The 22,772-nt window shown below is 42.5% G+C and overlaps 1 protein-coding gene across 1 annotated transcript; it reads left to right on the forward strand.

Annotated features, from left to right (window-relative positions):
- smpd2b (sphingomyelin phosphodiesterase 2b) lies at positions 1-11,863 on the forward strand. The gene is made up of 11 exons (XM_042088086.1): positions 1-322; positions 1,546-1,656; positions 1,922-2,018; positions 2,539-2,615; positions 5,587-5,680; positions 5,853-5,942; positions 6,215-6,297; positions 6,684-6,816; positions 7,253-7,357; positions 9,495-9,666; positions 10,464-11,863. The coding sequence occupies exons 2-11, from the start codon at positions 1,607-1,609 to the stop codon at positions 10,895-10,897; spliced, it is 1,335 nt and encodes a 444-aa protein (XP_041944020.1). The 5' UTR covers positions 1-322; positions 1,546-1,606; the 3' UTR covers positions 10,898-11,863.
- The last annotated feature ends 10,909 nt before the right edge of the window (positions 11,864-22,772 follow it).

Consider the following 22,772-nt stretch of genomic DNA (forward strand, 5'->3'; position numbering starts at 1 on the left):
GCGGAGATGTGACTGAGCGGAGGTCATATTAGTGCCTACATACATTTTGACTACAAATCCCAGAAGACTATTCATTACAGTCTGTTGCTTCGTCACAGATTGTCTGCATGGCTAAAATGAGGAAGAGTTTTTTAGGTTCCCATTCAATGACAAGAACGTGAAGGACTGACACGCCCGGGACCATAAACCACCAAAACATCGTTTATAGTTTTATGTCTGGAGTCGTTGGTGACATTGGTTCGGTTTATGGACTTTCGGAACTTGTGACTTTAACGGAGCTTGTTAGCTAAGGCAGCTAACTACAGAAGACCAACTGTTTAAGGTAAGACTGTCCTAACTTGCTTGTAACTTAACTGATGGTCAGCACTGGTCAGCAGTTTATTCTGACTGTGTATTCAGGCTAGTTTAACGTTTATCAACACTCAACACTTTATGGAATCAGGGATGTGTGTGTGCCAATGATAACTGTAGCCTATTTTAGTGGCAGTTTTGACTCCCTATTAACAATTTGCGAAAGCACGCCTTGCAGAGCCATGCAGAAGTAGCCTATGGTTCAACGTCACACATTAAACATCGGCGGCACTTGTGTCACCTCAGATTTGCGTAGTCACTCTTCATTGAATTGCAGGGCGTGTCTGTAGTTACATTTTAACTAGGGCTGTTTTTATTCGAAGGACTTTTAAACACAGTTATGCTTTATTTAATTAACCCCCTCCAACACATAATGAAGGCATCACTTATTTGGTACAGTTATTCACAAACTGTGCCAAACTCAGCACCAACAGCATGCTCTGTATGATCATTACTTCCCCCAAAACCACTTTCAACATCGCATGAACGTTAAAAATGATATCCAAGACAAGTGCCTAAAATAGAAGCATATAGACTTGCAACATGTAAAACCGTAATCCACCATACTCATCAAGTGAACGCAACTTCTCGGATCTACTCTTTCTCCCTCTTCAGGGAGGCCAGTCAGGCTTGTGTAGCCTATGCGGTCGCCATAGTAGCATCTCTGGGTTTGTCAGCACCACCTGTCACCCCTGGGGTTTAGAGTGCCCTACAGGCCAAGGATTGTGTTGTTTTGAGAGTGGAGGGGATCGAAGACCTGATGAACTGTGTGTGTTGTACTTGTAGGTTTTCTCAAACCTACACAAAACCTGAATTTCAAACTATATTCACAAAACCCTTGACTCTTCCCACAAAATCGAACAATCAGCTCCCAACAGTTCCTCTAACCATGGCGTCCCTTCTACCTCACTCAGCACAAGTCACAGTTATTTGTTGGGCATGCAGTGGTGGGTCTCCAATGGCTGCCATTTGGGCAAGTTTGGGTATGACACGTATATGTCAGTATCATCTCAAATAAAAGGACACAGTTGGTTTGTGTGGTTGGTGTTGACTATTTGTGTCTAATAAAATGCAGGCACATTCTATGCACAGAAATCTCTTGGTGTCATGTGTGGCTGCCTGTAAGTTAATGAAGCAAATCGGTTTGCTTGTTTCTTGCTTATGTTTCCTTATGAGGTTTTTTTGTTTCCACAGCTGCACCAGTCGCTACTCTGTAGGGTGGGTTGCCAAGCCAACTCCAGCTTGCCCGGTCACCATGGCTACCAACGAGTCTGTGCCTCTGCGGATCTTCTCCCTCAACTGTTGGTGAGTGTTCATCAGTGTTATCAGGGGCATCACATTTCTCACCAGGACTGTATGTGCCTGTCCACTTGTCCTAGTTTCGCCAGGGTGCACACGTGTGTTTTATTTGTGTGAGGAAAAAAGAGCCATTAAGAGTCATTAATGAGTGTGTTTTCATCAGTGTCCAGAGGGTGATTGTTTATGTGGAAAAAAGGAGGGATCTGTGCAGTTAGCACTGATGTGTGTGTGTGCGCGTGTGTGTGTGCGTGCGTGCGTGCGTTTCCTCTAGGGGCCTCCGTTATGTCAGTAAGAACCGTGAGGAGCGCATGGTCATGATTGGAGATAAGCTGAGCAGAGAGAACCACGACATTGTCCTTCTACAGGAGGTGAGGAATGTAAACACACACACGCACATAGCACAGTGCTACTTAACATACTCCCCTCATTAAAATAGACCCCTTATGCCCTCACACCATGCAGAAGCACTCAACACCAATCTACAGCAGACCTCCCCACCTCCTTCACACACACACACACACACACGCAAGAATACACACACACACACACACTCACACACACATCCCGGCGTAACCCCCCAACCCCCGTGCCATGCATACTTTCAGATTTTTCTACTCAACCATCTCACGTGCCATGCATTTGTTGCATGTTTATAACTCTGTTCTTAACGGGAGTCAGGAAAGACTGGCACACAGAGGGCCAAAAAGTTACACAGTATCTCTGTTCTTCCCATCTGAAGTGTTAGGTAGAATCCGTTTGTAGACCAATCTCCATTCGATCACCATTATGTCTGATGTTGTAGTAGTGGTGTGTGTCTGTGTGTGTGTCTGTATGTGTGTCTGTGTCTCTGTGTGTGTGGTAGATTACTGATAGTTGTAACTGTTGCAGGTGTGGAGTGAGAAGGATTTCCTCTATCTGAAGAAGACCCTCTCCAGTACTCATCCACATTCCTATAACTTCAAAAGGTAGGTTGCTCATCTCCTGCAAAATGTTAATGAATGCTGAAATACTGTATAATTGCATCCAGTATACATTGGTCTAATTGAAAGGCAGGCCAGTTAATAGAAAGCCAGACTGTGGTGGTAAAGTGGCAGGTTTTCATGTCCAGTTCTAAAAATAATTTCAAGTGCACCCCAAACACAAGCCACAGTTTTGATATCGAGAAGGTGGTTTAAGTGCAAAAATGTTGATATAGACCAGTGGTTCTCAAACTTTTTCTTTCATTCCCCACTTTGATCAAGGGGGCATTCTCAAGCCCCATGTCCCTCATCGCTCTAAGAAAGTGGTAGGTCAAGCTTAAAATTGTCAAATTTATTGAAATAATGACACGTTCTAAATATATCCTCTTCAACAGAGTTAAAATCAGCTGGTGCTGCAGATATAATAATAAATAAATACATAACACACATATTTCTGTTTTCCAGCAACATATTAGGAAGCATAGGCCATTTTACAGCATTGTACAATATATTCAATGAAATAACAACATGCTGCATTAAATGGATCTATAATCCAGTCATACTGAGCACTGCTGGTTTCAGCGATTTCGCTCAGAAATCTCAAAGGCATAATACTGTCGCGATCGAGGCGCCTGTCCCAAGTTTTTTTGGTGAATGCAGTAATCTTATTTGCTAGGTGAGGTAGGTGCTTGTCTTTGCCTTGTAACTGGACATTTAACTCAAATGTATCGCTAAGATATATCAAATATATCGCTAAGATAGGCCAGCTTCGTCAAGAAATGTTCATTAGTGAACGTACTTGCAGATTCAAACATGCGCTCTTCCTCCAAGAAAAGGCGACTCGGAGCTCAAACACGCGCGACAGCACTTTACCTCGGGAAAGCCACCTTGCCTCGCTGTGAAACAGTACAGCCTTTTGGTCAGCTACCATCTCTTCGCAAAGTGCGGAGAATAGACGCGCTTTTAAGGGCCGGGTTTTGATGAAATTCACCACTCTCACAACAACGTTCAAAATCTCATGTAGGTCGGGACTAACTAAGCTGCCTTGACACGAGCGCTTCCCTGTGAATAACACAGTGCGTCCATTGCGCATCGGGTGCTACCTGGGCCCAGGCTACAGATAAAAAAATAAAAAATAAAAAAAACCCTTCTGTTTTTCATGTCAGTTCGCGCCCCACCTGGCATGTCTCCGCGACCCACAGTTTGAGAAACGCTGATATAGACAGTGAAGTGCAAGTTATTTCCTTGTGTTATAGTTTTTTTTAATGTAATGTTGGTCCAGGCATAACAGTATAAGGGCAACAGCGCTGTGGCAAAACCTCCCTGTTATCACTGCTGGTGCTGGCACTTTAGGGCAGAGTGCAAAACAGGCCGAAAGAAGAAGTAACCAGCTACCATACAACAGGAACAAGGCTCTGCTCCATGGGGTCAGAGTTGGCCCTCGTGACCACGTGTGGGGATTGCACACACAGCCTTAGATGGTATCAGATTTCAGGCTGGTTTTCCACACCTTGTTCTCACACTTGTGTTGAATAAATTGTACTGATTTATCACATATACAAGGATACAAGGATACAAGGATACAAGGAAGTTTATTGTCACATGCATATAGTTACTGGAAGTAAGAAATGCAGTGAAATTATGTCTGGTGTCAGCCTATTTGTGCATTAATGGGGGGGGGGGGGGTAAAAAGTGCAGTAGAAGAGGGGTTTAGTAGATTAAGTGGCAAGGGCTGCATAAAAAAGGTGGGGGAGGATTGGGATTGGGTGGGGGGCACCAACAAGGAGCACCCAAGAGCAACAGGGGCAAGGAAAAACTCCCTTACCAAGGAAGAAACCTTGGGCAGATCCACGGCTCAAGGGGCTAACCCAACTGCCAGGGATCTTGGTGTGTGTGTTGGGGGGATGACAGGGGAGATGGGATAGTGTGCTGTGTATGTGGGGAGAGGGCAGTGTGCAATATGTGTGTTGGAGAAGCTTCCTCATGAGACAATGTGCTGTGTATTGGGGGGGGGGGGGGCAGTGTGCTGTAAGTATGTTGGGGATGTGTGTTGGAGAAGCTTCCTGATGAAATAATGTGCTGTGTATGTAGGGGGGGGGCAGGGACTTACTATTGCAAGCAGAGTACTGTATGTAATGTATGTGAGTGATGACAGTGAAGATGTGTGTGTGGGCGGGAGGGGAGTGGAGCAGTGACTGTGTAGTGTGTGTGTGGGTAGGTGGGGGCAGTGTGCTGTAAGTATGTAGAGGATGTGTGTTGGAGAAGATCCTGAAGACAATGTGCTGTGTATGTGGGGGGGGGGGGGGGCAGTGTGCAGCAAGTATGTAGAGGAGGCTTACTGTAGCAAGCAGTGTGCTGTATGTATGTGAAGTGATGACAGTGATGATGTAAGTGTGTGTGTTGGGGGGGGGGGTGGGCAGTGTGCAGCAAGTATGTAGAGGAGGCTTACTGTAGCAAGCAGTGTGCTGTATGTATGTGAAGTGATGACAGTGATGATGTAAGTGTGTGTGTTGGGGGGGGGGGGCAGTGTGCAGCAAGTATGTAGAGGAGGCTTACTGTAGCAAGCAGTGTGCTGTATGTATGTGAAGTGATGACAGTGATGCTGCAATGATGAGAGTATTTGAAGACCCGATAAACTCATTGACATACTGTGTTATTAATATCTCATCCTCTCGTAGGGGGACAGTTGGTAAGTGTTCTTAACAGTCTTCTGTAAAAAAACTCCGGGTTTGCTAACTAGGTTGTTGGTTTGGTGCTGTTTTGAACAATATTACTGGTTAAAAAATGCTATTTGGGTTTTTGCTTACCACCCCTAGCTAATCCACTGTTTGCAATTTGGGGCTATATACCGGGCCAAGCTCTGTAGTGATTGATCAACGAAAAATACTGTCTCAATGGCTTATTTGATGTGTTTTAAGGCAGAAAAACACTCTGCTTATATTTGAACACATGCTTACTGTATATTTGATGTTTGCAGTGGAGTTATAGGCAGTGGACTCGCCGTTTTCTCCAGACACCGAATCCTTGATGTTTTTTTCTACCGTTTTTCTGTGAATGGATACCCTTACATGGTGAGTGACCTAGTGTACAGGAATAGTCCTCTTCACGTAGAACCTCAAGAAACACACAAATCTGCAAAGATTCAATGTACATCGATCCAACTGAGCGTTGAAGATTAAGGTCAGTTTTGTGATATTCATAATACAAGATTGTAATTATGTTAGTGTGTGTGTGTGTTATTAGATCCACCAAGGAGACTGGTTCGGAGGGAAGGCTGTGGGAATGGTACAGATGAAGATCAATGGGCTGATGGCCCATGTCTACGTCACGCATGTGAGTGTGTGTGTGTGTGTGTGTGTGTGTGTGTGTGTGTGTGTGTGTGTGTGTGTGTGTGTGTGTGTGTGAGTGTGTGTGAGAGAGAGAGAGAGAGAGAGAGTAAGTGTGTGAGTAATACAATAGGTGTGTGGGATGATGTCAGAATGAGCCAGAAAGCATACTTGATTTTGTGTGTAGACATCAGTATATTATAAGGTGTGGTGAGAGAGAGAGAGAGACAGACAGAGAGACAGACTTCACAGACTCTCCGCACTCCTTTCTCCCTGCAGTTCCACGCAGAATACTGTAGGGAGAGGGACATCTATCTGCCTCATCGAGTCGTTCAGGCCTGGGAGCTGCAGCAGTTCATCCGGTATGGATGGAAACCACAGCAATGGTCACCATGACGTCATGACATTTGTATCACTTTAACAGTGCAGTCAAGCACAATTATATAACTGCCCCATCACACATTTCATTCCATATTTTCAGTCAGGAGGACTCTAGCCCTACAACCTTAGAGCTCTCTACAACATAACTATCATAATCATATATATATATATATATATATATATAACAGTCCAAACCAAGTCTAGTCCAGTTAGGACTCACAGACTTTCCTCAAACAGGTACTGTACAGTACTGTTGGTCAGTCTTGGGGAACTAAAAGTGTCATCATCATCTGCAATAAACCATGCAAATACAAATCTACATGAGCACTGGATTTGGGCTTAGGCTTAGCTGTGCTTGTGTCCCCAGGCACACGTCCAGAGGGGCCGACCTGGTCATCGTGGGCGGGGACTTGAACACGCACCCCCAGGACCTGGGCTGCCGTCTGGTGCGGGCCTACACGGGCCTGAGGGACAGCTACACAGAGACGGACGCGTTTGATGTGAGTTTCCACCCTGGTGGCACGCAGCAACAGGAGATGACAGAGAACTTGTTTTCACAACTTGTCTGTTAAGATGTGAGATGTGAGATTACCACGAAGCTGGCAGTTAAAAGTTGGCCAGTAGGTTGTCATGACTTTTTGTTTTACAGTATCACACAGAAAGTGTAATAACATTTGATTAACAGCGTGGGTATAGTATAAGTATAGCATAATCATAATATAGCAACATTTGATAACATTTTTTTTTTCAGTTTAGCTGGTAGGAAAATATGCTGACCACATTATGGGCGTTGTTTTGTCACTAAGGAAGTACACATGCTGATAAACTGCCTTCCTGTGCTGTGCTGAGAGTCGATTTGGAAAGACCTGCATGTTAGATTATTGATGAATAGAAATGTGAATTGTTGTCATGTTATTGTATGTATCATTGTTGCAGGGGTGTGAGAATGGGCTGACTCTCATAGCCAAGAACCCCTATGTCAGTGCAAAAGAGCTGGGTCCCTTTGAGGAGGGCATCCGTATCGACTACATTCTCTTCAGGGTGAGTTTGTGAGGAGAGTTCAGAAGCAACACATACACAATATACAGTACCCTCCAGAATTACTGGCACTAAAACTACTGGTTGACTAAAAACAGGCATAAAAAATATTTTTTTGATGATTCATTGTACTCTCACAATGAAAACAACAAGGAAAAGTCCACCCTTGAAGGGAAGAAAAATTATTCTGAGAAAAAAGAAAACCTTATAAAGAAATAAATGTTTTTAATGAAAACACGTTGCTCACAATTATTGGCACCCCTAGAAAATCTTACATACAACAGAAGCATTTCCCTATCTAATTTCAACTTTGTTAAGTTAATCAGAGTGTCTGTGAACTTTCAGAGGTAGTTCATTACTTTGTTTTTCACTAAGGTATGAAAATAAAGTGACACAGAGGCTAAATCTTCTTGTCATTTTTCAACATCAGAAAGACAAGAGAATACACTAAATTTAGATAAAAAGAAAGTGTGTTGACATTTGTAAGTCAGTGAATGTCTATGAAAACTAGGTACTTTGTTGAAAATGCCTATATTTACAGTTAAAACAATGATTAAAAGGTTCTAATCAACTGGAAATGTAACAAACATGCTTGGACAAAGAACCATGATTATCTCGCCCCCACGTACAGTATGAAGGATGGTAAGAAAAAATTCCATAAGGACCACTATTGGAGAGTTACAGACAAAGGTGTCATCTTGGGGTCACCAAGTCCCCCAAACAATCTTCAAAAAGTCAAGTCAAGTCAGATTTATTTGTATAGCGCATTTAACATGCACAGAGTGCAACCCAAAGCGCTCCAAAAGTGACCTGACTGCTAATAGCTTATTTAGAGGGCATGCTGGGTAAACGCCTGTCCAGTCATTTAATTACCAATATAAACGGCAGGAGTTACTGCTGGGTAAACGCCTGTCCAGTCATTTAATTACCAATATAAACGGCAGGAGTTACTGCTGGGTAAACGCCTGTCCAGTCATTTAATTACCAATATAAACGGCAGGAGTTACTGAATGGTACAGTGACTTTGTCTGGAAGAGTGGTGTCAGATGACATGAAATTTGCACTCTTTGGCTAGGAGCACTTTAGGTGTGTTTGGCATACATAGAAGAATGACTATACTGAAAAGAACCCCATGCCTAATGAGAATTATGGTGGAGGGGCTGTGCTATTGTGGGGCTGTTTTTATTCCCAAAGGCCTTGGGAATCTAATTAAGGTGCATGGTATCACGAACAACATGAAAAACTTGAACATTTTTAAAGGAAATCTGTCAATCTCTGCCAAGATACTAAACGTTGGTCATGATTGGATAATTCATCAGGTCAATGAACCACAACAAACGTCCAGATCGAAACAAATATGGTTTACTGAACGCAAAATCAAGCTTCGGCCATTGCCATCTCAGTCCCCTGATCTAAACTCCATAGAAAAACAGTGGGGTGAGTCAAAGAGGAGAATGCCCAAGTGTGGACCTAGGAATCTGGATGATCTGGGGAGATTTTGTAAAGACCAACAGTCATAAATCTCTTGCTTTGTATTCTCCAACTGTATGGGGTGTCATAGGTAAATATTACAAGCTGTTTTATTGGGAAAGGGAGGCTTAAGAAGGTATTATAAGCAGGGGTGCCAATAATTGTGAGCAACGTGTTTTTGTTAAAGATATTTATTTCTTTATATTTTCCTTTTTCTCAAAACAAATTTGCTTCCCTTCAAGGTTGGATTTTTCCTATTTGTTTTCATTGTGAGATTACAATAAATCACCAACAGATTATTATTATTTTTTATACCAGATTTCAGTCAACTTTAGCATGGGGTGCCAATAATTCTGGAGGGTACTGTATACATCGACACCCTTTAGGCACACTGTGCTATCTCTACTGGCAGGGTTGTGTACAAGCAACAGAAATGGGAGAGATGAAAGTTGAGGCTTGGGGAAAATACTTTTTTTATGAAGTAGGGGTTTAACAGTACACAAAAATCACGATTAGGTACGTACTTTAGTGTTGAAATGTGTATGTGAATGAAGTGTTATACTTCATTTCCGTCAGGTTCAGGTTGCACATCGAAGGTGTTTATCATTTCAAAGTGTTTCTAAATGCCAATAAAATGGTTGTTGTTGCTGTTGTTGTTGTTATTGTTCAGGGATCCAAGTGTGTGGAGGTGAAGTGTGAGTCGCTTAGCATCACCCAGGGATCGTGTCCAGGTCAGGCCATTCCCCTGTCAGACCATGAGGCCCTGAGTGCCCAGCTCTTGCTGGTGCCCACTGACCCCAACAGACAGAAGAGGGAGCCAGAGAGCAGCGAGGAGAACACAGGTACTCCTCCAGTCACTCACGCAGGGAAATACACAGCTCACTGAAGAACTGCATATGTTAACCAAACTATTCTGTAACAATAATGCAGTGTTTATTGTTATTGTTTTGTTATTTGTAAGTCCCTTTGGACAAAAGTGTTTGCTAAGAACCATAAACATAAACATATGTTCAACCAGCTAAACTGTTTGCACAGACATACTTGCAGTTTAAACTGCAGTGTATATGAACATCACATCATATTAAATATTATATATATTGTGTGCTAGTGTGGATGGGATATATGTCACATGGGTGAATGGGATGTATGTGTATGTCTGATGTCTGGATGAGATATGTCACATGGGTGAATGGGACATATGTGTTACATTTTAAATGTGTTTTATATGTGAAGTTTGTGCTATGGAACATGAAATTGAAAATGTGTGGAAATGATTATCCCTATGGGACAATAAAGACTCTATCTATCTATATATTAGTACACAGTACACAGACATAATTTATAACCAGCATGTGTATCATAACAGCACATCACACAGCCACTCAAGCAGCTCAACAAATCATATACTTTAGTCCATAGGTCATAAGTCATTGTTTGCTTTGTTTGTTGTAGTAGTTTTGTAGTGTAGTTTATCTGATGTACTTTATCTGCATATTGTATACTGGTGTGTATTGATTGGAAGCGACTAGACTAAATAGTTTGTCAAAAAGTTGAACGTTAAGAGCTGTATGCCTAATCATTATTGTCCTGTGTTGACATGTGCAGTGTTTTAAGAGTGGCGTTTCTCCACCTGTGGCAGGTAAGCTGGCGGAGCTGGTGGACCTGGTGACGGAGGCGCGTACAGAGGTGAAGGTGGGGGTGCACTGCGCCGAGCGCCAGCGTCACAGGGCAGCGCGGACGGGTGCGATGGGCCTGGCGCTTCTGCTGCTGGAGCTGGCCATGGCGTTGGTGCCTTGGCTCCTCCCGGCGTCAGCGGCCGCCACACAGCCCTTCCCGCGCGGCTCCTTCTGCCTGCTGGGGGCGCTGTGCTTCTGCCTGCTGCTGCTCGCCACCCTGCTCTGGGTCTTCCACAGCGGCGAGATCAAGGCCCTGCGGAGTGCCGACGACCAGATGAGGCTCGCCGCCGCCAGCCTGCTCGACGAGCATCGCGGGAGGACACCGACGCCCACGAGACACGCCCACGGGGACAGCCCGGCCAATCAGCACGCGGGATCCACCTCTAAGGAGGATTGAGGAGAGCAGTTATATTATCAGTTAGCAGGAATGATAAGGTGTGGTTTTTTGACTCCCCGACTGAATCAGTTGAAACAATCTCTGATGCTCTGAAAGGGACCAATTTCCTCCTCAAGCCGCATAGAAAGCACAGTGACTTTTCTGAATAAGCTCAAACGGAACGTAGAGATCGAAAGACTAAATCTCTCCTCACCCTTTTTACTAAAAGTAGCTCTGCTCTTCTCTCAGGAATGTGTGAGTGCTACCATGGTGACGGAAGTGGGCTGTATTACCTCTTTTCCTCTGCCCTCTGAGGTTACCATGGTGATGGAAGCAGACTGTTTTACCTCTTCTCCTTGGCCCCCTGATTTTACTACCATGGTCATTGAAGTAGACTGTATACGTAGCCCTCTGATGCTGCTGTGGTGAGGGCTGAAGGCTGTTTGAGCCTGTGTAAGGTTGGCCTTCTCTTCATGACTTCCTGATGAAAGCCCTGCCGGACAGTGGCTCTTTGGGACAAGCCAGCTCTATTATCTACAGTGTATCTATGTCTTGGTCTTATGTACCACTCATCATCATCATCATCATCATCATCATCTGTGAGAGTTGTTTTATTTTCATCTGTATCAAGCTTGTCAAGTTTTGGCATGCATGCAGCATCATCATTATTATCTGCACTTAAGGGAAAATGAGGTGTCACGCTTGCACTTTCCTTGTTCTCCCTCTCTCTCTCTCACTCACTCTCACACACTCACACACACACACACACACACACACACACACACACACACACACACACAGTCACGCTTGCACTTTCCTTGTTCTCTCACTCACTAACTCACACACACACTCACACACACCTGTGAGAGCAAGTGGGAACTGCTCAAGTGGGAAAGTGAGGGCAGCCGTGGCCTGCGGTTAGGGCTTCGGGCTTGTAACCGAAGGGTTGCCGGTTCGATCCCCGACAAGTAGGAAAAATGTGGGCGGGGGAAGTGGTTGAGCACTGCTCTCCCATGCCCACATCCACAACTGAAGTGCCCTTGAGCAAGGCACCTAACCCCTCACTGCTCCCCTGTAGCAGGCATCAAGATTAGTGTGTGCTTCACCTCACTGTGTGTTCACTGTGTGCTGAGTGTTTCACTAATTCACGGATTGGGTAAAATGCAGAGACCAAATTCCCCTCACAGGATCAAAAGAGTATATATACTTATACTTATATACTTAACTCGTCAGTTTCACCCACATTTTCAAATGGAACTGAGAGTCATGACTGAAGAAATTACACCCATATATTAGATTTCTGTGGTATATGTCTTTAAAAATTATTAATTACTGATGGTGCAAGCATTTCACTGTACTGTAGTCCTAATCATGTCTTAATAACTTGCATATCTCCTCTCTAATGAAGGACATTTTTGAAAATAATAAATACTTTCTTGTATAAATTCCTATGTTGGAGCAGGCCCTACTTATTTAAGTATACTTATTTAAGTAAGAGCACTGACAGAAGCCACACTTTTGTCAGAAGGTCATTGCCCGAAGGTTACCAATTTGCTCCTGAACATTATAATACACCCTTCCAAACATGTGTCTGAGTCATTCAGTGAGATTTGCACCGCCCTAATTTTATTTTTGACTCTTCCTGTCACCGTTGCAACCTCTGAGCGCTCATTCTCCAAGTTAAAGACCATTAAAAACCACTTGAGGAGCACAGTGGGACAGGAGAGACTAAGTGGACTTGCCATGTTGTCCATAGAGAATGAGAGAGCAAAGAAAATGGACATAGGCCTACACAGAGCATCGTGGACGAGTTCGCGGAGCGCAAGGCTCGTCGTATGCCCTTCAAATAGTGCTGCGTATTATTGTTGTTTTATTATTAGGGGTCATGTAGCCTAATGTTTTTGTTGTTCTCTTGGTTACACTTCATGTAGCCTACGTTCAATGGACTTCAAAATTACATAGTTGCTCTCTGTGGCGCTGACGCTTGTAAGACCCGCTTTTGCGGGCATGTGTAGCCTATGTTGTAAAATTATGTTATGATGAGTTTAATAAAGGGCCCGGTCATGTGCCCCGCCCCGGCTCTGACTTGTTCCGCCACTGGTGGTGTGGTGGGCGCTTGTTTCAGTGCAGGGTGTGGTGGAGCGGTATACCCATGACTCAAACTTGCATTGGGAATCCACACAACTCTAAAGGCTAGACTCTTCTCCCTCTTTTTGACAACACCCGAGTACAGCTGTTGACAGAGCAATGATAATAAGATGTGCCTAGCCAAGCGCGCCGGAAGCACCGGTGCCCACTTTTCGGGGGTAAAAAAAAAAAGGGCAGTTGTTGACCACAACACCGACACGGCATCGCCCAGTGGTTCCCAAATGGGGGCACGTGAAGGCACTCCAGGGGATACGTGAGATTTTAACCCTTTCGAAGCCGATTGGCGCAAAGTGCGTCAAAAAACACACCCTTTCTTCTCTGTTACATTGGTCCGCAACTTGCAGCGAGAAGCCTTTATTGCGTGACAGAGCAGAAGTGAGGCTTTCCAACGAGATCACGCACTTGTCTGTACGTTAAAGTATGAAGATTAAAAAAATCATGAAATTAAATCAAATTGCATCATATTTACAGTCTCTGCGTTCACCTGCGCACCCATTACTCTCGTTTGAAACCCGTGAACGCATAGATATGGCAAGCATATCAGATGAAAGAGGAGACACAGGGCTATCCATTGGTACCAAGTATGTCGATCCTTCTGACTTATGAAAACAGACGAAGTGACTGCAAAATAATAACGTCATGTACAAAAACCAACTGCACACCCATTACTCTCGTTTGAATTACTCGCGGAACTGTCATCGAATAGATATGCCACGCAGATGAAAGAGGAGACACAGAGCTATCATTTGATACCAAGTACATCCTTCTGGGTTATAAAACAGACGAAGTGACAGCAAAATAATAACTTCATATAGCTCGACTTCTCTGTTTTTTGTGGCAAAGCATGTTTATAATCCAACGCTATTGTGTGTTTCTCTATGGCAAAGAATGTTCATAATCCGGTTTTGAGATCCTAGAAAATTCCTGCATGGCATTCAAATCAAGGCTCACATTGCATACCAGTTTGTTCGACAAAGATCACCTTTTTTGCCTTTACTTTTTTTTCAGATCAGTTCGTGTTACAGATATGGAGCGCAGAAAGGTCATTTTTAATCAGTAATTCATGTATAACATGATTACAGTCAAACACAAAGGGAACAGGCACAGTTGGGTAACTAATTCTAGTGTCGTTTTCTTATGGGGATAAACAGTGACAGGTTACCGGGGGACCTTTTACGCTAACCTTCAAAATGTAGCAAGTACTGTAGGTTACGTGCAGATCTTTTCATCACAGTCATTGACAAGGCTGCGTGCACAGGACAGAAAATGGAGATTGTGATCATTATTATTGTAGGCTATAGACTACCTCCTTTATTCCTTAAATGGAAATTCAGTTTATGCTGGTGTGTCTATGTCTGTCAATATCAGGCGCAGTTTATTTTAGCAGATTATTATGACCGCCGCGCAGCGAAGCGGCGGTCATATAGGTTTAGTCAGATTTTTTTTTTTTCTTTTTCGCATGCCCAAATTTCCGTCAATGATTCCCGGGACACTGAAAGACCGGGGTACACGAAACTTGGTGGGCATGTAACCCCACATGGATAGCATGGAACCATCGTTTTTCGTTTTGATCTGTAGCCCCCCCCCCCCCCCCCCCCCCCCCCCCGCTGGACTGGACCCCCCGAAAGGAGGGTAGGGCAGACACAGTTTTCTGTGAATATCTCGAAAACCGTAGGGTTTAGGAGGACCATTTTTTTTTTGTATGTTGATCTCAAGGGGCCATGTCAACCCATTCCATAACCACTCATTTCATGTATAGCGCCACCTAGTTAAACACAAAAAATGAGGTGTTGTAATTGAAGGTATCTGTGACCTAACATAGTCAAAACTGCACGAAATTGGAATTGTAGGATCATTATGACACCCTCTGTATGCACGCCAAGTTTTGTGGAATTCCGTTCATGGGGGGCCACACAATAAATTAATTTATGTTACTATACACCAACTGGCCTGTAGGTGGCCGGAGACAGTTTTCTGTGAATATCTCGAGAACCGTAGGGCCTAGGAGGTCCACCTTTTTTATGTATGTTGGTCTTAAGGGGGCATGTCAACCCATCCCATTACCACTTATTTCATGTATAGCGCCACCTAGTTAAAAATTAAAAAGCAAAAAATTAGGTGTTTTCATCACAATATCTCTGGCTGACAAGGTCAAAACTGCACGAAATTAAAAGTGTAGGATCATTATGACACCCTCCGAATGCATGCCAAGTTTTGTGTACTTTCGTTCATGGGGGGCCTTACAATAAAATAATTTATGTGTACATTTAGTGACGTACACCAACAAGGATTCCCGGGACACTGAAAGACCGGGGTACACAAAACTTGGTGGGCATGTACCCCCACATGGATAGCATGGAACCGTCATTCTTCGTTTTGATCTGTAGCTGGACTGGACCCCCCGAAAGGAGGGTAGGGCAGACACAGTTCTCTGTGAATATCTTGAGAACTGTAGGGCCTAGGATGACCAATTCTTTCCGTATGTTTGCCTCCAGGGGTCATGTTAACCCATTCCATGTGCACACATGTGCATAAACAGATACACACGCACACACATACATTTACAGTAATCATACGTATGACACATACTCACACAGTAGACATATGTACGCATGCATGCACATGCACAAACACACATACGCAGGCAAACACACAAGCACGCACATACACACACACACACACACACCCACACACATAAACATAAATTTGTACACGCACACATGCACATAATTCAAGAATTTTTCCCGTCATCTACTCCCTGAATTTTTGGTCATTGATACCCGGGACACCGAACCACCGGGGTACATGAAATTTGGTGGGTATGTAGCCCCACTAGACTTTTACGGAAAATTGTTATTTCGTCCCCGGGGACCACCACCACCCCCCCACCCCCCCACCCCCCGGGCTGGGCCCCCCGAACCGCAAAAAAAAAAAAAAAAACAGTTTTTCCTAAATAACTACCTGAACCGTGGCACTGAGGATGAAGAATCTTTTATGGTATGTTGGTCTCAAGGGCCCACATCAACCTGGCTCATAATCACTCATTTGTGATTTGCACCCCCACCCCCCGGTAAAAAATGAAAATGCAATATTATTCTGCTTTAATTGCCCCTATCTTCAGTTAAGATGTTCAGAACTGCACCAAATTTTATGTGTATGATTGACCTGGCATTCTCTGGGGGTATGCCAAGTTTCGTAGAATTTCATCCATGGGGGGGGTCTAAAAATATTAGGTTATGTGTACAGTTAGTGACTGTACACTCATTGGCCTGTAAATGGCGGTGCACACATATACACATGCACACACACAGGCACCCACATACTATCGGTATTAGAACGGCCGATACATAATTACAAATTCAGTAGGATTAAAAGAAAGCCAAAATAAATATTCATCATCATCACCATGGCTGCATTTTCAGTATTGGCGATAAGTAGTCGTTTGTCCACTAGATGGCGCATCGTTGCAGTGAGACGTAATTTTGTTGGAAGTTAAAAGTGGGTTGGAAAAAACAATGGACGCTTCCTACAAGGACTGTAATTTACCGCAGCAGACATCTAATAAGGATAGGACGATGTTCACATGAAGTGTAATTCCCATTTCTTCTTGAAGCCGAAATAAATCTGAGGATGTTTATCGGACATGCTTGGTTTTTACTGCAGGTACGTTAATCTTGTAATATCAATAAGGACCTAGGTAATGTTACCGTTAGCGTTGGTTGAGTGATGGAGGCATTTGATTGATTGCATTTGTAGAAAACTATAAATGCGGTTATACCAAGCAAATTGATAGCAGCACTGTTTGTATCTTTCGACTGTCATTTATTGCACGTGCTACAAAATCATTCTGTGCAATGGAAGATTTACCAACGTTTCACCGGTCTGATACAGTTTTGCCTATACATGCGTGAGACTGAGACGCCTGTTTATTTTGTTTTAAGTGCGTGCATGGTGTGAGAGGGGAATCGATGTGCTTTGATTACAGCTTGGTAGTTGTAGTCTTGTGAAATTAAAAAGCACGTGTGTGTGAAGTATCCAAACAATGACACCTTCATTTCATTATGGCTGCTTTAGCAACACACCTTAAGCTACTGTGTAGTGGGTCCCATTTAGAAGTGGCTACTTCATTCGCGCTTTCCTTGACTCATGGAGCTGCTTGAATGTTATTCCATTATGCCATTGGTTTCCCAAGGAGATTTTATTTGTGTCGCCAGCATAGCCTATTGGCAATTTATGTTGTAAATAGGCCTACTTTATAATCCTACCTGTAGCTTAGGGAAGCTAACAGCTTTCTATTAGGATCTAGTTTGTTAGTTACCGTTTTGTCATAACTCCCTGATGCATTTTTGCATTTAGAATAGCCAGAGCGTGTATATCTCAATCGGAAAATTAAACAATATCGGGTGCCTATGGACTAGGCTGAGTTCACCCAGCCTGATCTGCCCGCTATTTATTTTTTGATTTCTTAAAAGATTGAGCTTGGTCTGATGAAAGCCAGACTAGCCATGGACCTCAGTTACACAATGCAAGGGAACATGAATCAGCCTATATTTGCACGAACAATAACGGACAAAAGCTCTTCAACTTTGGCCCGTTAAAATGTGTATGAACAGTCTAGCGACGCATTTCATCAAGGCCCATTTGGACATGTCAGTTATTTGCACCACTGGTTAGATGTAAAACAGCATTTCGTTTCAGACTAGGCTACTGTTACTTAATTTGTGCATTAACAATAACGTTTCAGACTACTGTTACTTAATTTGTGCATTGACAATAAAGTATTACATGAACTAAAGATGACTAAACTCTTATGTAGAAGAAGAAACATTCACAAAAAATCCATCCATCCAAAAATGACCTTTGTTTTTGATAGCTGTTGAAAACGGCATGGAACTGACAGAGATGTTTTTGTTTATAAATACATAACAAATAAATAAATAAATAACATTATGCTGATACCTTTTGCTTTTCCCAAATACAATGTAGCCTACAGGTGTAAGTGACCTTTCATCAATCCAGTTGCAATGGATGAACTGTGATGAACTGCCCTACTTGTGATTGTTTAGAGATTTTAAAGGTTTTATAACAATGCTACATCTTCTTTGGCTATTCTACAATCTATTCACCTTTTCAGCACCAGTAGGCTACTTTCTGTGCAGCCGCACACACACACTCAGGCATGCCAAACAAGCATACACAAAAGTTTCAAGAGTGGGGGATGGAGTAAAATATGGAGACAAATTGAAGTGTGATTTATTTTCGCGGAACGGATGTACAGGACTGAGCGGCGGTCATATTTTGTACCGCTATGCGGTACATCTAGTTAAATTAATATTAGACTATCTTATATCGTAATATCCCACGTGAAAACGTGCGTGAATAGTTGGCCTTGGGAACCCAGCCCGAAACCAGCTTCTTTTTTTTTTTTTTGCACCCCCACTTTCAAACTCGTTCCGGCGCCGCTGTGCCTAGCTGATAAGTAGCTGATAAGTGATAGTGTTATCTGTGGCAAAGTGTCGCTGTACAACATCGGCGGCAACAAGTCATTTTGCTAATTGTTCATTAAAAAAACACTGTTTAGTCTTTTTTTAGTGTAGCCTAGCCCTAGTCATCATAAAGTTTTGAAAAAACTTTAGACTATTTAGATACTGAAATACAGATTAATATTTTTGTTCAATGTCTAGTCAGTACACCAAATAATGAAGATAGAAATTGTGAAAATAAAATATGTACATTTTGGTAGTTTGTTTTTTTTTCATGGAAATTAGCCATGTATAGGCCTGAATATAGAATAATATGCACATGAATTGGCACTAGTTAAACTCACCTCAACATGTCTTTTGCAATCATTTTACCTGCCATGGGCAATGCTAAAGTCACTGTTACAAACAGTGCAGCGTGCAAGACTAGGCCTATCATTATTTTTTACTCTTATGAGACCAGGGTACACTTTGAAATGGGTCTTACATTTTCCTTTTTTGGGGGGCACTGACTCCATGACGCTCCTGTTCCTAGATACACTGAACTGATTAAAGGGAAACTTGGCAGGATTTCCCCCTCTGCTGGAGAAATTGTGCATTATGCTATTTCAAACTGTGGAAAAAGGTAATGATAAAGCACATGGATTTGTTTACAACAGGGGTCTCAAACACCCGGCCCGCGGGCCAAATCCGGCCCGCGTCCGGCCCAATTCCGGCCCGCGACGTATGTCAAAATAATAATATAATCCGGCCCTTCAGACTATTTTTAATTGCGACAAACAACGATACTGATTAAAATAGACGATAGTTCCAAGTACGGTGACAAATCTCATTTGTACTCTGCTCCACTATGTGCTAGACATCCAGGAAATCCTAACAGGAAATACTTGTATTAGGCTACACGCGAGAAACACAAAGACGTGCATTTGTAATGACGCGTAAGCGATGCAGGCCATAGTGTTGCATAAATTGAAACAGAAATTAAGCAGAAATAGGCCTACACCAAATGTTGAAAAACGTTTACGTATGATTAAGTCTTAGGTAGGCTATTTGTTATTCACCTATTCTAAATCTGAAGAAGAATATCCTTTTGGAGATTATGATCCATCGTCTATTGAATGGAGGTGCGTCTGCGTGTATCTTATGCGACGGTGTCCACTAAGCATAGCCTACCATGCTTATTTCGACCCTCTGCCCAACATAGCTTGGAGGTTACAGTGGTAATCGTGATGATCGTGTCCTAATGGATGTGGTACAGACAGCAGGGCTAGTAGAAATAGGGCTCTAAACTACAAAGTCACTCGCAATATGATGCGAACTTCTGGGTACTCAGATTACCCGCGATAGGAACTGATTTGACCAGAATACTTTATTGTAGGCCTTGTGGTTTAGAAACCATATACATCTTAGGTGTTGGTATACATGTTAGATGTTTTCCTGTTAATTTGTTATGTGGGTAATATGAAAAAAGGAAAGTAAACCTGCTCAAATATGTTCATCCAGTATTTACTGAAATGTGCAAAATTTGAGGTGCTTGCCATCCAGTGGCAAATTAGATGGGTAAATTTATTTTTACTCAAAGATTTTTACATTTACAGTAGGACCTTATCTCTGACCACTTTCAAGCAATGGCCTTTTGAAATTTTGATATAAAAATCCAATGGTGTTGCTTTCTTATAGTTTGCCAGGTTTAAAAATGTTAAAATATTTTTATTTATAAGCTAAGGTTTCTAGCACAGGTGTCTAAAATTAGATAAAAACACTTGCACTTTCTGTTTGCAGTTTTGTGTGGTATTTGAAAAAAAGAACATTGCATTTTCAGAAATAGCCCCAATCAGATGACGTTGGCAGAATTGGCCCCCAGCTCATTTGAGTTTGAGACCCCTGGTTTACAAGCTAGCAAAACGGTTAGCATAAGTTCGGTAGACAATGTGGATGTTACAAGGTAAGAAACACGATTTAAAACAAGTTTCTTGTTTCTCACTTCTCTTTCCGGGATGGTAGTCTCAATGTTGCAAGGTTGGTTTTCCGCCTGGGGACGCTAGGGGCATCGGGAAAAGTCACCATTTTCACCGGAACAGGTCATTTAACCATCCAAATGATTTCTAAACGGGTTTATTACGTTGAAATAGTTGCCAAGTTCCCCTTTAAGTTCGGGAGAAAAGAGATAAAAAGCCCGCCTACACTGAAAACTGATTGGTTGATTTAGCAAAACAGGCCAATCAGGATGCTCGCTGTCTTGGATGTGCTCAGGCACACACGCACCACCCCTCTCTCTCCCCCCTGTCACTCAGATGCACTCGCGATTTGAAGTCTTGGTCTCGCGTGCACGCTCTTGATCGCTCGCTCTAGATTCCGGGAGATTTTATCTAATTTGCGGGCGTCAGGGAGCCGCTGTTAATATGCGTGAGATTCCCGGAACTTCCGGGAGATTTGGGATGTCTGCTATGTGTCCATAATCGTCTAGACGGGAGTTGATCTAGGGCGTGGCTGAAGGGGACTTCACAAGCCTTGAAGCCGGGTTCACATTGTACACGCTAGCGGCAGCGCTGCGCTAAAACCCATGTTGAACTTTGACCGCGGCGTGCTGTAAATCATAGTAGTTTGCGCTGAGCCCGGCGGCAAGCAAAACAACTAAAAATCTCTCTCCTGGCGGCGAGCGCAGTGCATGCCGCGTACAATGTGAACCGGGCTTGACATTGTAGACCTAGGCATACCATAATGAGTTTAGAATGCCCTGAATCGGAGGAACATGGTGATGGTTTCATGAAAATGGAGGAGACCCATTGTCCAGACAATGTTCATCTAATAGGCTATAGAAAATATAGGCTTCGCTATATGGAATAACCACCACCTAGGCTATATCCCCACTTCGTAGCCATTAGTTATTGAGCTCAGTCACCTCTACAGTATAGGGCCTATGTCAATCTTTTTTCCCCCCCTATGCAACAAATGTGCAGAGGCAAATAACAAAGACCAATTTCCCGGGTCATCCGAATGATATCACTGCAGCAGTGTTGGGAGTAATGCATTAAAAAAGTAATGTAATTACAGTAATGCATTGATTTTTGCTGTAATGCAGTAATGTAAGGCATTACCAATGCAATTTCAGTAATATTTTACTATAATTATCAGTAACTGAAGTTACTTTGCTTTTTAATCCAAAATTGAGAAATGCTCAATTGGCACCAGAGAAAATTATCCAAGAATTAAAAAAAAGGAAAGGCAACCAGCAATGATGAGAACCATTTAAAGTCAACATACAATTTCACTATGGCTATATTTAACTATATTAAGTTGTGAGTGACCTTTGGACTTTGGGGCCTACTGTCCCATGAGCCATAACTGCAACCATTATATTGTTCTTTTGTTAGCCTTAAGCCTAGCTCAGTCATTATGCCATACCACATCACCTCCTGCCGTGTGAGCTGCATTGAACACATGAAGATCTATTGAGAACACCAAATCCATATTTCCTGTTATTTTGGTGAAAGTAATGTAAACGTAGTGTAATGCCTTACAATTCAAAGACAGTAATAATGTAATGTAACAAATTCCTTTGAGATGACAGTAACAAGTAACTAGAAAAGCATTTCCTGAAGGAAATACAGTGCATGAAAATGCAATAAATATGATGTAAAATATCATACAGAGTAAAAACAAACTATATTGGTTGCTAGGTAGATGAGGTTTAATATAGTTGGAATGACTGAACAGTTAAATAGGTGGATAGTTTATATAGTTAAATGATTTGCTTGGTAGATAAGGTTTAATATAGTTGGAATGATTGAACGGTTAAATAGATGAATAATTTAAATGGTTAAATTATTTAGGTAGATAATTGACGATAACTGACAGTTGGAATGGCTCTAATGTTTGCTAGCAGTTATGCTAACTATGTTATCAAAGATAATAATGTTAACCAAGTTACTTAACTTAGTTAACTTAGCTAATGTTTTCATATTTAGTAGTTATGCTAACTAGCATGCTAACATGCTAACTATGCTAACCATGTTACTTAGCTAACTTAGCTAATCATTTTTAGCAGTTTAACTATGCTAACCATGTTACTTAGCTAACTTAGCTAATCATTTTTAACAGTTATGCTAACTAGCATGCTAACATGCTAGCATGCTAACTATGCTAACCATGTTACTTAGCTAACTTAGCTAATCGTTTTTAACCCTTTCGTGCCCGTGCCGAACATTCCATTTTTGGTGCTGGATGACCTCCTTACACAAAAAAACTTATTTCTTGAGTATAATACA

The sequence above is a fragment of the Alosa sapidissima genome, chromosome 4, assembly GCF_018492685.1.
Source record: "Alosa sapidissima isolate fAloSap1 chromosome 4, fAloSap1.pri, whole genome shotgun sequence".
Lineage (NCBI taxonomy): Eukaryota > Metazoa > Chordata > Actinopteri > Clupeiformes > Clupeidae > Alosa > Alosa sapidissima.